The sequence below is a fragment of the Mobula birostris genome, chromosome 3 (genome assembly GCF_030028105.1).
Source record: "Mobula birostris isolate sMobBir1 chromosome 3, sMobBir1.hap1, whole genome shotgun sequence".
In the NCBI taxonomy this organism is placed as follows: Eukaryota; Metazoa; Chordata; class Chondrichthyes; order Myliobatiformes; family Myliobatidae; genus Mobula; species Mobula birostris.
The window spans coordinates 176,959,209-176,974,634 of NC_092372.1; the positions used below are offsets into that span (position 1 = coordinate 176,959,209).

Genomic DNA, 15,426 nt, shown 5'->3' on the forward strand with positions numbered 1-15,426 from the left:
GCAGCCAATCAGGATGCACTCAATTGTGCCCCTGTAGAAAGTTATTAGGATTTGGGGGTCCATACCAAACTTCCTCAACTCTCTGGGATGAAAGAGGCGCTGTTGTGCCTTTTTCACCACACAGCTGGTATGCACAGACCACATAGGTCCTCGGTTTTTACCTAATTTACTATATATACACTGTATAGATTTCATCTTTAGGATAACATACAAAAATTACTAGCTCAAAATTATTTTAATAATATATCCACCAACTAAAAGTGGTTCATCAAAGCAATTCAATGCCACCTAAGCCTCTAATGAATAAAATTCACTCAATGTCAAAACATTGATCTCTTTAACAGAGAACATGATTTGGTAACTTATGTTTTGTATCTCCAAACATAAAACTAACTGAAAGAAAACATGGAGCTGGGAAAGTGTGTCTTTATTTCATTTTAACTTTCGTGAGACACGCACTTATGACATGGTGCCATATGCCATTTATGTACTTTTACATTTAACTCTTAATAATGCTCAATCAAACAATATATTTACAATATTACTCAAATATTACTGAAATGCTAAATACACAACAATCCTCCCTGCTTAGCCATAAACTCCAACTCAATATAGAATGCATCTCAGCAATAAACACAGTACAGTATATAATACACGACTACAAAGACATCTACTGCATAGTAAATTTTAACTTGTCCCACTGAGGCCTAAAGATTTAATCACTGCAGAGGATTTGTTACTCTTGTGGATAACAACTTTCCTGACAAGGTGGGGTGGGGGGTTGGGGAGGGTCACTCTGCTTGGTAGATGAGACTTGTGGCTGTGAAACCATCTCAGGTTCTGGGTCCTCCTCCATGGTGGCCGTAGGAGTAGACTCTGGGACTGCAGGAAGTGGATCTGACACCTTTCTTCCCTCTTCTCCAAGATATTCTTGGCATCTTCTCGACATATTGGCATCCCAAAGAGTGCATGGCAAGATGCTCGATCTGCTCATCTCTCTCAGGCCATCAGACAAAGCTTTGAACCAATTCTTCCATTTTGACCATGCCTAGATAGCCAGCATGTAGCTCCTCCAACTCTTTAGCTCTCAACTTGGATGATGCAACAACTCTCAATCCCCACATAAAGCAACCTCCATCAAGGGCAAATTCATCCTGGCACTGGCAAAAATGGAGGAACTGGGATATTTACTGCACATTCCAGGCATTTGAGGTGACCATGTAGACCTGGCACAGTGTGGGGTCTTTTCTAGTTTCCCTTTAGGTCATCTCCGCATAATAGTGAGACTTTCAATTTGCATTAGGGAGAATACGTCAAGAGGAGTGTGTTCTTTTGTAAATTTTCAGATATTTGCTTCTCCAAGGGTAAACAAGACAAAGCAACAGCATGATTAGTTGTCCTCTTGAATTTGATCTTGTGATGATGTCCTCCAAGAAACAAGGCCCATCTCTGCATCTGTGCTGCTGCTGTCAGTGGAACATCCTTCTGTGGATTGAAACTAGGCTCTTGTGCTTGATGATCAGTAATGAGAGTAAACTCTCTCCCATACAGGTACCGGGTGAAACATTTTACACCCGAAACCAGACTCATGGCCTCTCTGTCAATCAGCTCATATATTTTATTTTTGCAGTGGTAAGGGAACATGATGCAAAGGCTATGGGACTTTCACATCCATCACTCATAACTTGCGACATGACTGCACCTACTGTATACCAGAAGACAAGATGTCACAGGCAAGCTTCATTGGATGATGTGGATCATAATGTGTAAGTACAATGTCTGATGTCACCATTTCCTTTACCTTTTGAAAAGCCACCTCACACTGCTTTGTCCATGGCCATTTCTTCCCAATCTGCAGAAATGAGTTCAAGGGGTGCAGCACAGTAGACAGGTTTGGCAGGAACCTGTTATACTAATAGACAAATCTTAAAAGGTCATAGTGCTATGTCCTTCAGCCTTGGGACAACCACCACTGCTTGAATTTTCTCAGCTCACTGTGCAAATCTCATGTGTCAATGGTGTGGCCACAGTAAGTGATGCTTGAATTAAAGAAATTATACTTGCCACGTCATGCTTTGAGACAGTAATCTTCTGATTGTTTTAACACTATCTTGAGATTTTGGAGATGTTCCTTGTCATCCTTGCCAGTAACAATGATGTCATCCAGGTAACAGTGAATGCCTGGGCAGCCTTGCAGCACCTGGTCCATGGCTTTCTGTCAGAGTGCAGGTGCAGATGCTACTCTAAAAATGAGCCTATTATAGCGATAAAGCCTTTTGTGGGTGTTGATAGTGAGAAACATTTGGGACTCTTCTTCCATCTCCATCCATAGGTAGGCCACAGCTAGGTCCCTCCAGAATAGTTTGCAAAGATATCCTCTAACCTGGGCAGAGGGTATTAATCTTCTTTGAGTAAAAAGTCATGCTAACCTTAAAATCACCACACATTCTGACAGGCACATTCTTGCTGGCTACTGGGACTAATGGTGTTGCCAGTGGGCCCCACTCAACCTGGCAAAGAATCTAGCTCACTGGCTAATTTAGCATGGATTGCATAAGGAACCAGATGGGCTTTCTAAAACTTGGGTGCAGCATTTTCACTTAACACTATTTTACCCTTGATATGTTTGAGTTTTCTAGTGCCTATTACCTTTCTTAATTCGCTTTCAGTTGACTGTTGCAAGGGATGTGGATGGATCTCCAATCAAGTTGTAGTTGTCTCAGCCAATCAAGGTCCCACATTGCTTTCACCACAGATAAGTCCAATGTGGCTTGTTGGTTGTTGTATTTCACTATTATGAATGTCACTCCCACAGGAGTTATACTGGAAAAAAAGATAAGTTCAGTATCCTTGAAAAGATGTTCAAACTGATTTTGTGGAATGACTGAAACAGTCAAGCTAGTGTGCAGTTCCATTTTCAATAATTCACCGTTCACTTCTACTGTAAGCTATATTGTTTGTCTTTTGTTAGTTTTCACATTGTAAATCTCAGTCCTGCGTCACTTTCATCATTATCAGAATTTTCATCATCAGCATCCAGTTTAGTGTTTTTTTTGAAACTGCAACTTGATGTTTTATCTTTTTCCCTTCCCTGTGCAGTCCATTTATTTTTGTCTGCCTGATATGCTCTTTATATGTATCCTATGTTGTTGCATTGTCTGCAAGTTTTGCCTTTAAATCTACTTTAGTCTGGTGTATGTAAGTTCCTGCACAACATTTATATGCTGCAATTTGTTTACATTCTGTTTACATACTGCAATTTTGTTCACACTTACTTTCATTCCTGGCTGCAACTCAACTGTGTCTCTGTCTACCTTTTCCATTGATACAGCCATTTCAACTGCTCTTTTAAAATATGAATTAGCCCGCAGATAGCAGCCATTTTTGAATGGTTTCCTGTAAGATTCCACTAACTAAACGATCTCTCAGTGCATCATTAAGCCCATTACTGAATTAACTGCTCGGACAATCAGCTCAATTCAGCCACAACCATCTAAAATAGACTCCCTTCCTTTGGTTCTGCTTATAATACCTAAAGCATTCTGCAATCAACAATGGTCTTGGTTCTAAATGTTCATGCATTACTTCCACAATATCAGCAAAGCTCATTTAGGCTGGTTTGGTTGATGCAGGTAAACTTCAAAGCAACCTGTCGGCACTTCCACCAAATGCACTCAGCAAAATTGTCACTCGTTTTGCGTCAGCTATTCCATTTGCTAAAAGATACTACTCAATTCACTCAGTATACATTAACCAGTTAACTTTTTTTGCAATCAAACACATTTATCTTTCTGATATAGCCAGACATTTCTATGATTGTTTACTTACCATCGTTATCACCCAGTACTCGTTGTTTATGAACCCTTAAATTTGAGCTCATTCTGCCTTTTTCTTAACTCAACTGTCTGTCATTTACTGAAGAACCACACGCTGTGCTGTTCTTTTACTTGACCATTTCTCACTGCACTTTTTTCCAGCTCGAGCAGCTCACTGCACTTCAACAGGTATGTAATTATCTATCGGTATGGTTCATTTAAAACTTCCTCATTGCAACTGTTATATTTTGTAACCCCAAAACATAAAACTAATTGAAAGAAAACATGGACATGGTGACCTGGTGGTGTAATGACATATGCCATTCACATACTTTTCAAATGTTTAATTTATTGTCAATGTATGCATGTACAATACAACTCTGAAATTTGTCTTCTCCAGATAGCCACGAAATACAGAAAGACCGTGGGAGCTGATGAAAAAAAAGACATGAACACCCCCCCACAACATGTAAAAGAAAAGAAACAAAACTCGCAGACCCCAAAGTCCTCTACCTCCTCCCCACAGGAAAAAAACAGCGACAACAACAATCCTCGACCCCCTCACTTGTAGAAAAGAACAGTGCCACTCCCAATCCCTCTCCAACACAGGAAAAAAATGACCAGATCACCCACTTGCCAATCGGCCACAAGAAAGCAAACCCGGAAAAACTGAAGGAAACCAATATAATGTACAGTCCAATAATTGCATATTCTCAAAATATTGAAAACATTTGTTTGTCTGCATACGAGAGCGGCCACATAAACTCAGTCCTTCCGCAAGGAGTGACTGCTGACCCAGGTCCAAAAACCACGGGTACTGACTGTCTTTGCCCCTCTGCATTCACCTCGATGCTTTAATTTTCCTCATCACTTCGAGGTGGAGTTGTTCATGATCTTGCGCCATGTCTCTAGTCTTTTCCACAAGTCAGCTTGTGTTCTCGGTCCCTTTTAGCCCTGTCTCCACGGGGCAGCTCTCCAGACCCAGCGGAGTGCTGGATCCTTCGATCGAGCTCCAAACTGTACATCACAGGCTCCAACAGTTTCCATAACACAAACAAGACAAAAAGAACAAACAGAAAGTGTAGAAAAAGTGAAAGAAAAAGTGAAATAATTGGAAAGATTTGTTATCTGGACGATGTCGCCTGAGGAATCGTTGCTCACTGGCGCCATCTTGACTGGAAGTGCTTTTATATATAACCCTCAATGAATTATGTACACAAGGAATGCTGAATCAAACAATCTATTTACAACCGCAAACCCAAGGAAATACACAACAGTACCTCCTTTAGCTTGGATTTTAAGTTACGTTTTGAAGAAAATACATTATGTACAGTACTTTCTACAAGAGTCTAATCTCCTACAGCACCTAGATCAGAAAAAAACAAGGGGAAAAAAAGAGCTGCTTATATAAAAGTTTCTCCAAAGTATAAATTTATCAAATATCTTCCTTCCAAATGCATTAAAATTCTAATGGGGACATTTGATTTCCACTGATATTAAAAGGAAGAAATAAAAGCAATGTTTATTTCTTGTTTGACAGAATAAATTAAATTGCTGGCAATACACAGCAGGTCAGGTTGTGGTTAGGTGAGGGAAAAGATACAGAGTTAATGCTTCTGGTCAAAGATCCTTCATCGGAAGTGGCAAAGAGACAACAGAAGCTCATTAAGCTGCAGGAAGAGTCAGAGTGTGGGGATGTCATTGATGGGGTGATCACCAGTACACCATGTAAACAATATTATTTGCTCAATAATTGAACGGGAGCAATGAGAGACAAAGAACACAGTCAAAAGAACATGACAAAGGAATTCAGGAATTGTGAAATGCAGAGCAGGAAGATATGTCTGGCAGGGCAGGCTGGGCACTTCTGAAGAAAGCAAAATGAAAGGGGACAAAAAACAAACTGAGCTAATATCACAGATGGACACTGATACAAATGGAAATCAAATTAGTATTTAATTCTACAACTTAAGTCCAGAAGGCTGCAACATTCCCAGATGGAAGATGACATGTTGATCCTCAAGCATCCATTAGTCCTCACGTGACAGTACAGGAGGCCACAGACTGCTAGGTCAGAAGGAAGTGAGATGGAGAATTGAATCGGCCGGCCATCGGATGCACAAGGTCACTCCTGTGGTCTATAAGCAGGTTATTCTACAAAAAGTGATTACTTAATCTGTGCTCGGCTTCCCAAATGTAAGGGACCACACTATGAACATTGAATGCAGTACACTAAATTGGAAGAAGTGCCCATGAATTGCTGCTTCACGTCAAAAGACTATCTATGGCTCTCAATATTGGGAAGGGAAGATGTGAAAGGTCAAAGTTCATTTTTGATTGACAGAATAAATTACCTGGAACTAGTAAAATTTGTACAACTACAGGCTTGGTTATACGGTATATCTGGAAGGGTGAGATTTTGGAAAAGAATGAATAAAGTCTTTGCAATCAGAATTAGAGATGAAGATCTGTTTAAAGTAACTATAATGGCATCAGGAAAATCGAGAGGGACAGAAAAGAACAAGAGATAAAATACAAAAAAAAAGTAACTATTTTTCGCTGGAGAAAATCAAACAAGAGAATGTACACGTTTTCTTGGTTGAAATTCAAAATCAAGATAACACATGGAGTAAGGTTAGGGGTATAGACAAATTGATAATGATAGCCTAGTCTCTGAAGAATTAGAGATAAACTTCCTGCAAACCTTTTCCCTGAAGGGCCTTGGAGGATATCAGTAACACAAAAGCCATATTCTACAAATGCTGAAAAATTGGAATGAAGTAGAGACAATTAGAACGTTTTGAAAAGTTATCCAACCTGAAATTTTAATACTTCCTCACCAAACCTGCTAAGAATTTCCAGATTTTCTGTTTTTATGGAAGAAATGAAATGGTTTTGACATAATGGCATCATTAATCAAGAGCTAAAGATGGTTCACATTAAAGTCATGCCTTCTATAGGACATTAATGAAAGCAAAGTGCACTTGTCTGTGGAAAAGAATGACTGAGAGTGGAAAAGAATGACTGATAGTGGAAGAGATCATTCACATGAAGACTGGGACAAGTTCAGGTTCTAAAGACACTCTTATCTTAACAGGGAAATCCTGTAATTTATAACTTTTTAAACAACTGATTTTCAAGGTTTTGGATACTACTGTTAACAATAGGGTTCAAGCTTTGCTGGCTATTTCTATTTCAACCAGTTTGTGAGGAAAACTTATTCAGACCATCACACTGTCACATTATGCAAGTTTTGCTACTGAGCGAAACTCCCATTACAGATCAGGTCATCACTGGCAAGTCACCATCAAGCACCTCCATCCTTTTCCATGTGCCGGTACTACAAGCAGCTCAATACTACCTCAAACTCTGGTCCACTATTTTAAAAACAAAGGAAATACAGGAAGACTATAGTAAAATATAGAAACATGGAGACTGTGGAAATAATCTAGACAGACATGTGGAAAAAAACACAAGATCGATGGAATAAATAATCTTCAAAATCAAGGAAATAAATGGATAACCATTCATTTGTTTTGAAGGTGATTTTCTATGCTTTGGTAATTTCATTAATCCTCCTGGATTTTTTAAAATTCTAAATGTAACTATCAATAAAATTCATATCATCAAAAGAGCCTAATACTCCAAATCCTCAGTGTTGCAAAACTTACATTTCACAACATAAGTTTGACCACTTTCAAGACCAGATCAAGGGGTTTACTTAATACACAAAAAAAATTTGAGGATATTAATATTGCTTCAGTAAATAATTAATTCCCTAACACTTATCTCTAAACTGGAGTACACAGGCCATCATTCATATTTCTGTAAGCTTAGTGTCATTGGAAAATATCTGCCAACCCTTGACACACCAGAGAGATACAAAAGAAAATGGCTTAATTTCATTTCACTGATATATCAAGAGTAAAATTTTAAGATTAAAGACTCATTTTCAATCAAACCTGCTGTCCAAAAACCAAATGAAACAGCCTCAGCTATATTACATTTTATACCTATCCTTGCATAAACTTTTTAAAAAGGCTACGAGCTTCAAAGTACTGTACGTATTTTTTAAAGATGTCAACTTATGCATATAAATTATTCACTTTCTCTCTGTAATATAAAATTAGAACAACCTTCAGGTACTAGTTTAAAGTACTGTTTTCTTTTAATGCATACTGGAGGTTTTAAAAATCAATATGAATTAATTTAGAATAAATTTTGAAGGGAAACAATGAAGCTGTGGGAGCGATTTTATTTTCTGCATTAGCATACTTATCAAAATATTATCCAATATTATCACGTAATGAGATCTTCGGGCCTATGCAGGGAGCTGGAGAGCATTGGGCTCTGAGGTTTAGAGCATATGAATTGGTTAATTGTTGTTTAATAAGAGTTGTTAATCATTTAGAGTTCCTTGCGTTTTTTTTTCCAAGTGACTTGCTCTTTGTAATGCAGTGTCCTGGTGCTTTCTGTTTAAGCTTGTTACGTTTATTTTGATAGGCTCGGGGATTCCACGTTACTTCTATTATTTAAGCGGATGCCCAATTAGTGCTAATCACAGGGACCAGTTTTGAGAATGTTACGTCATACTGTGTCGCTCAGCCAATTTACCAATGTTCTGTTGGAATTATCATGAATAAGTTTTGGTTGCCTTCTCTACGTCAGAGTCAGTCTTTCCTCCACACATCAGTTCATATCATGTCAGAATTTTATATCATCAGTGCTCTTTAAACAAACCACATAAACCTGGTTTCCTTGAAGCAATTTATTTAAACATCTTTCATGCTCAATTCCCTTGGGTTAAGACATTGTTGGAGGAAGATTAACACACTGCACTGATGCTGAGGTAGAAGGGGTAAATTGCAACAATAAATCACCAGCAACCACAAATCACACTGCAGTTTCCTGCCTAAACTACCCTAACAACACTTCCCTCACCAGCAACTTCTACAACCAAAGGCATGAACCTACAGATTCTCATTCAAGTTACAAACCACCATGATGCAGAAATATATTGCTATTCCCACGTTGTCACTCAGTCTAACTCTACAGCTGCCATGGCGAGTTTTGAACCCAAGTCCCGCAATTTTAGCCCAAGATTACAGATTATTGGTATGGCAGATAAACCATCAAGGTACCCCAGATGGCTAGGGATGCAGAGAAAATGTAAAACTGGGGCTATTCAGCATTCAAATCAGCAGTGTATTTTATAATCAAAATATAAAACAAATGTCATGATTTTCCATGAGAAGCTTTACCTTCCAGAAAGAAAACAAGCAACAGAAAGGAATCACACAATTTCAACAAAGACAAAAAATCTGAGTGGCTGATGGAGCCTCTGTAAAACAACCCCAATTACAAGATAGTTAATCAAAAGGAGTCAAGTTTAAACACTTCAAAAAGAATAAATATTACGACACTCTAATAAAGTCCTCATGGCTTGCAGGTAATTTCACTTTAGATGGAGTAAGTCTCTTTTCAGCTAATGTTATCTCAGTGCCAGAGGTAATATTAACGCAGTGCCAGCCTTATTAGGAAATAGCTTTTCGTACAGGATTATTCCAACAACACAACTGATCATTCATATGCTAACATATAAGCTCATGAACATTTGACCTCATAATCTAACCCAACATGACCTTTGCACTTTCACTAACTACACTGAACTTTGTAACTTTAACAATTCATTCGGCAATTGTGCTTTCTTTTTATTACCTTGATGTAATTATGTATGGCAAGTTGAGCTAGATGGCATGCAAAACTAAAGTTTTTCAATGTATCTTGCTACTTATGACAATAATAAACCAATACCTTCCACCTCTTCTCAACTGCCTCTACTTCTCCCTGGGTCCCTTCCTCCTTCCCTTTATCCTACGGTCCACTCTCCTCTCCTATCAGATTCCTTCTTCTCCAATCCTTGACCTTTCCCACCTATCACCTTCCAGCTAGCCTCTTCCCCCTCCCCTCACCTCTTTATTCTGGCATCTTTCCCTTTCCTTCTCAGTCCTGAAGAGGGATCACAGCCCAAAACATCGACTGTCTATTCACTTCCATAGATGCTGCCTGACCTGCTGAGCTCCTCCAGCATTTTGTGTGGGGTGCTTTGGATTTCCAGTTTCCTCTCCGTTGATTACCAGTTGAGTATTTCCAGCTAGTCCTGTTTTTATTTCCTGACTTCATTATATATTATATTTTGCTTCTTGTTTTCTTCTATTTCATTCTCTTATGGTCAGGCAATTGTTCTTCCTTGAATATATCTGGTATCTGGTATTAATTGCAAACTTGATTTATGTCATTAAAATAGCACGAGAATTGCCTATTGTCATTAATTTTAATATGAGACTTCAAATCACGATGTGTCCTTGGTCATTCTCACAAATGAATCCGCTCTGAAAGGGACATGTCAGAATAGACATGGGAAGTCGAATTAAAATGGGTAGCCATCAGGAGATCCTGTCTTTTGAGTAGACAGAGCAACCCCCTCCCAGCTTCTTTCTTCATCCCTTCTCACCCAGCTGCCCACCTTCCCCCTCACCTGGATTTATCTATTACCTGCCAGCTTGCGCTACTTCCCCTCCCTCCACCTCCTTGTTCTGGCTTGTTCTCCCTCCACATTCTTGTTCCTCTCCATAGATGCTGCCTGACCTACTGAGTTCCTCAAGCATTTTTCATACGTTCCTCATGATTTCCAGCAACTGCAGAATTTTGTGTTCATGATTTACTGCATACTCATTGATTAACTACTTTTACCAGAGCAGTGCTTGTAGCTTACATCTTTCAACGTGCTTACCCTTCCGTCAACTCTGAGTTCATCACTTTCGTCAATGGAAGACACTAAGGTCAATGCTGAAACCTTGCAAATAAGTTAAATGTTACTGAAATACAATGCCTGACATGAATTCACTCTGCAGACCAATCCTAATAACTAACGTTTCAAAGTGATGATTGAAGGGTAGAGTCACTTTCCATCTCTCTTCTTCCCTGAATTAAAGCAGCCTGGACCACAGCAATACTTCACAATATTCATGACTGAATTTGAATTGGCCAACTCTCATTGGCTGAGTGGTAATTTCCATGCATCTGGATAGTAAAGTACTCTATGTTGGAGTACTGTTTATCAACTACAGAATCAACTTCAATAGAACAATTCTGAGTTAAATTATTTCCAAATTCCTAAACCTGGGAGTCAACATCTCCTTGTGCAGAGGATCCTTGACTTCCTAACCAACAGATTGCAATCAGTAACGACAAGCACAAGCACCTCCGTCACAATTGTGGCCCCCTACTCTACCCCCTGTACACTCATGACTGCATGGCCAGATTCTGCTCTGACTCCACTTACACACACGCTAATGGCTTGGTTTAGCAAACTGCTCTGCCCATGACCAGAAGAAACTATAGAGTTGTGGACACAGCTCAGCACATCAGAAAACCAGCCTCCCCTCCATGGACTCTCACTAAACCAAATAAAGCAGCCACCATAATCAAAGAACCCACCCAACCTAGATATTCTTTCTTCTCCCCCTCCCATCAAGCAGAAGACACAGAGGATACAAAAGCCTGCAGGAACATACCACCAGCTTCAAGGACAGCTTCTGTCCATCCCGTTGTTCTAAGACTATGGAACGTTTCCCTAGTATAATAAGATGGACTTTGACCTCACAACCTGCCTTGTTGTGACCTTGTACTTTACTGTCTACCTGCACTACACTTTCCCTGTACCAGGCACCGTATTCTACATTCTGTTATCTTGTAAAGTCTCAGTTCATTGTAATGAATTAACCTGCATGGATGGTATGCAGGACAGGTTTTTCACTGCACCTCTATAATAAACACATTGACTGTTGTTCAAATGCATTTTAACGACATTTGCCAAGCAAATCTGAAATATTTAGCTGCATTTGGAAAGCAGAGTTGATAGAGCAATAGGGAAGAGTATCCTCATTTCAGCTTCTACATAAAGGATCATTTCACCACAGAATGAGGAATAATGATCATTTGCTATGTATTAAAATCCCTCATCAGGATTTCTGCACAGCCTGTGATAATTCAATTAACAGCTATTGTAAATGTGGACAGGCAGAGGAAGATACCAGAACTACATCAAATTACTGTACCTGTAACCGATCCGGATCATTGCTGTTGTGGGGTAGTTCTGACTCTACTCTCTGAAAACTGGGTAACCATTGTCTAAGGCTTTTTATCAGGTATGTTTTGCCTTCCTGTAAATGCAAAAAAAAAGTTTTAAGAAGTGCCATATCAACCAGGAAATTGTCATGACAATAATGAATCATTCCTGATTCAGAATACAGGACCCTGAAAATATCAACTGAGCATCCGTCTATGCTTATTCTCTCTGCATGGTTTCTACCACACAAGTTCACTATAGTATACAGAGATTTATTCCCAAATCAAATGAATAGAATTCAGATACAGACCAGCTGCAAATTGGCAAAATGATAGAACGTCTTATGGAGCTGAATTACTTTTTCCTGCTGCTAAAAATCCTTAGCAATAGGGATGAAAGTGCAAAAGTAGTGAAGTGATGCTACAACTGCACAGGGCTTTGATAAACTGTGCTTAAGTGATTAAATACAGTTGTGGGCTCATTCTTTAAAGCATGCTCCACAGATTCGATTTCCTACACTAATTTCTGAAATGAAAGCATTGTCTTCTGACAATGATTTACAACTGGGAATATGATCACTGGTGATCTTGCTGAAATATGCAAGGTTCTGAGGGTTTTGACAGGATAGATACTTCAAGAATTTCTTTGGATAAATACTGAAGGTGTTTCCCTAGCCGGAGAATCTAAAACCAGGCATCACAGTTCAGAATAAAAGGATTTCCATTTAAGTCCTCTGATGAACAGGATGTTTTTTAAGAAAGGGAACTGTGAATCTTGGGATTCACTAGCCCAGAGAGCTGCAGGTGCTGACTTAAGAAGTTAGAGTTCACTGCTTTGAGTTCACCACCCCATGGTCAACCACCTTGGATCTAATCACCACTATTCAGCGCACCTTCAATTTTTAAAACCCACTCACTGCAGCTTGGTAGTTCAGAGCTGCAGTTTAGGTGCATTTGACCACCTGCTCCAAAATGAGACTCAGTTCTGAGTGCAGCCATTGCTCCTGAATGAAAGAAATGAGGGACAGATTTGCCCCAAAAGTGATGATCTAATTTATTTTAATATAATTGCTGATATTCAATAAAAGTTTATCAATTTTTATAATCTTATTTTATATTAGTATTTTTAATTAATGGTTTAATATAATATAATATAATATTTTAATATAATATTTGCAATCCTGACCTTCGGTGCTGTGTGCACGCACATTCTGCCTGCAACTGCATGGATTTCCTCCAGCTGCTTCGGTTCCCTTCCTCCCACAACACAAAACACATACAGGCTGGTGGCTTATCTGACCACAGTAAACTGCCCCTGGTGTGCAGGTGAGTGGTAGAATGGAAGAGAGTTAATGGGAATGTGTTGAGAAAAAATAGCATTAGTGTGAATTTTGGTTCGGCACAGACTTGGTGGACCAAATGGCTTGCTTGTGTGACATATGACTCTAACTTTATAATGCATTGCAATTTAGCTAAATAACTGTGCAGAAGGAAGATATTAGCACTATTGAAAGACAAATTATTGATTAAATTAATATAAATTAAAAATCAGTCAAAACTACCAATACCTGTTGCTGTTCAGTACTGAAAAGATAACTAGCCATCAACTGCAAGGCTTCAGGGTTTTCTGGATCATATGCCAAAGCATTTCCCAAAGCTTCTTGACACTTATCTGAAGCATCTTCCTCTGAACTGTGAAAAAAATTGAAGTACACCTGGTTTAATGCAGATAAAAATTTCACAACAGTTACTCATTGAAATGCAATGTTAATAATACAATTACAACTCATTACATAACAAAAGTCATGAGCATTAACTGAACTGAATCTGTATTTGCATTTATAAACAAGCACTCCTAAACTCCTCCACACAACAGTATGTAGTAACCTTTTGCCAATTAAATAATAATCTAATCTTCTATTTTTCCTTCCAAAGTGGATGACCTTGCATTTGCCAACACTGTATTCCATTAGCCAGACCCTTGCCCACTCACTTAACCTATTTATACATCTCTGCAGATTTCCTACCACCTTTGCACAATCAGCTTTTCAACTCAATGTCATCAGCAAACTTGCATATGCTACACTCGCTCATTTGTCCAAATCACAATGCACGTTATTAACAGTTGCAGGACCAGCACCAGCCCCTGTGGCACTCCACCCACCACTGTCAACCAGAGAAGTACCAATCGATCCCAACTCTCTGCCTTCTGTTGGTTAACCAATCCTCAGTCCAGGCTAATACACTACTCCCAACTCCAAGCATCCTTATTATGTGGCTGTTTTCTATGGGGCGCCTGATCAAACACCTTCTAGAAATCCAAGTGCCCTCTACACATTGTGTTTGTTACATCCTAAAGAACTTCAGTAATCTGTCAAACTGGATCTCTCCATCCTGAATTATGATTAAACCATTTCTATCAAGATGTCTCCCTATTTCTTCTTTACTTATAGCTCAGCATCAAGCTTTCTTCTCACAAGTCAGATTTCTTAGCAGACATTTAATAGGATTATGTAACAACTGTACATTCACATTTATCCGTAATAACTTTTCCCTCTCTTCCTTATCATATGTCTACCTTTGCCTCAAAAGTATTCGAAGTGTCTTTTTGAGGCATGGTGGCATAGCAATTAGTGTACCACTATTACGGTGCCAGCCATAACCAAATGGGGTTCAAATACCCCTGCTTTTTGTAAGGAGCTTGTAGTTCTCCCTGTGACCGCGTGGGTTTCCTCTTGGTGCTCCGGTTTCCTCCCACATTCCAAATATGTATAGTTAGGAGTAATGAGATGAGGGGGTGATGACACTTGTGAGCAGCTCAGCACAATCCTTGCTGATTTAACGATGCAAACCACACACTTCGCTGTTTCAACGTTTTGACTTGTGTTTTTGACTTAAAGCTAATCTTTAACTTTTTTAGTCTTAGAACCTCACAGCCTTCTGTGAGAGAAAAAAAATGTTACCTCATCTATGACTGAAATGCTGGTGGGCCTAATTTGAAACAGTGACCGATAGTTCCAGATTCTCCAGTGCAAGGACAATCACCTCCACAATCACCTTCCATCAGGGTTTAAATTGTTTCATTCAAGTATATTTTAATTTTTCCAGTCTCCAATTGATATGACCAGCCTGTTCAACATTTCCCTACAAAACAACCCGCTGAGCTATTAATCCAATGAAGCTTCTCTGAACAGATTAGTATTCTTTCTAAAATGAGAAAGTAAATATCATACAGTGCTACAAATGTGGTGCTGCGAATACCCGATACAACTGAAACAAAACCTCCCCTTTTTAATCCAATTTCCTTTTCTACTGGTTTTCATAATTAACTTGCATACCTCCACGCTTGTCTTTTGCAAATTATGCACTGGGACTCTCAGATCCCCTGCATCTTAGATCTTTCACAATTTAGACACAATGTTTTTTTTATTCATGTCAACATAAATAATGTTACATTTTCTGATGTCACATTTCATTTGCC

The 15,426-nt window shown here is 39.0% G+C and overlaps 1 protein-coding gene across 1 annotated transcript in view; it reads right to left on the reverse strand.

Annotated features, from left to right (window-relative positions):
* Nucleotides 1-15,426, reverse strand: part of LOC140195440 (uncharacterized) — a 442,685-nt gene that overhangs the window by 384,030 nt on the left and 43,229 nt on the right. The window contains exons 6-7 of the mRNA XM_072253735.1: nt 13,514-13,637; nt 11,936-12,040 (exon numbers count right to left, since the gene is read on the reverse strand). Of these exons, the coding sequence (XP_072109836.1) occupies nt 11,936-12,040; nt 13,514-13,637 (229 nt within the window). The remainder of the gene's footprint in view (nt 1-11,935; nt 12,041-13,513; nt 13,638-15,426) is intronic.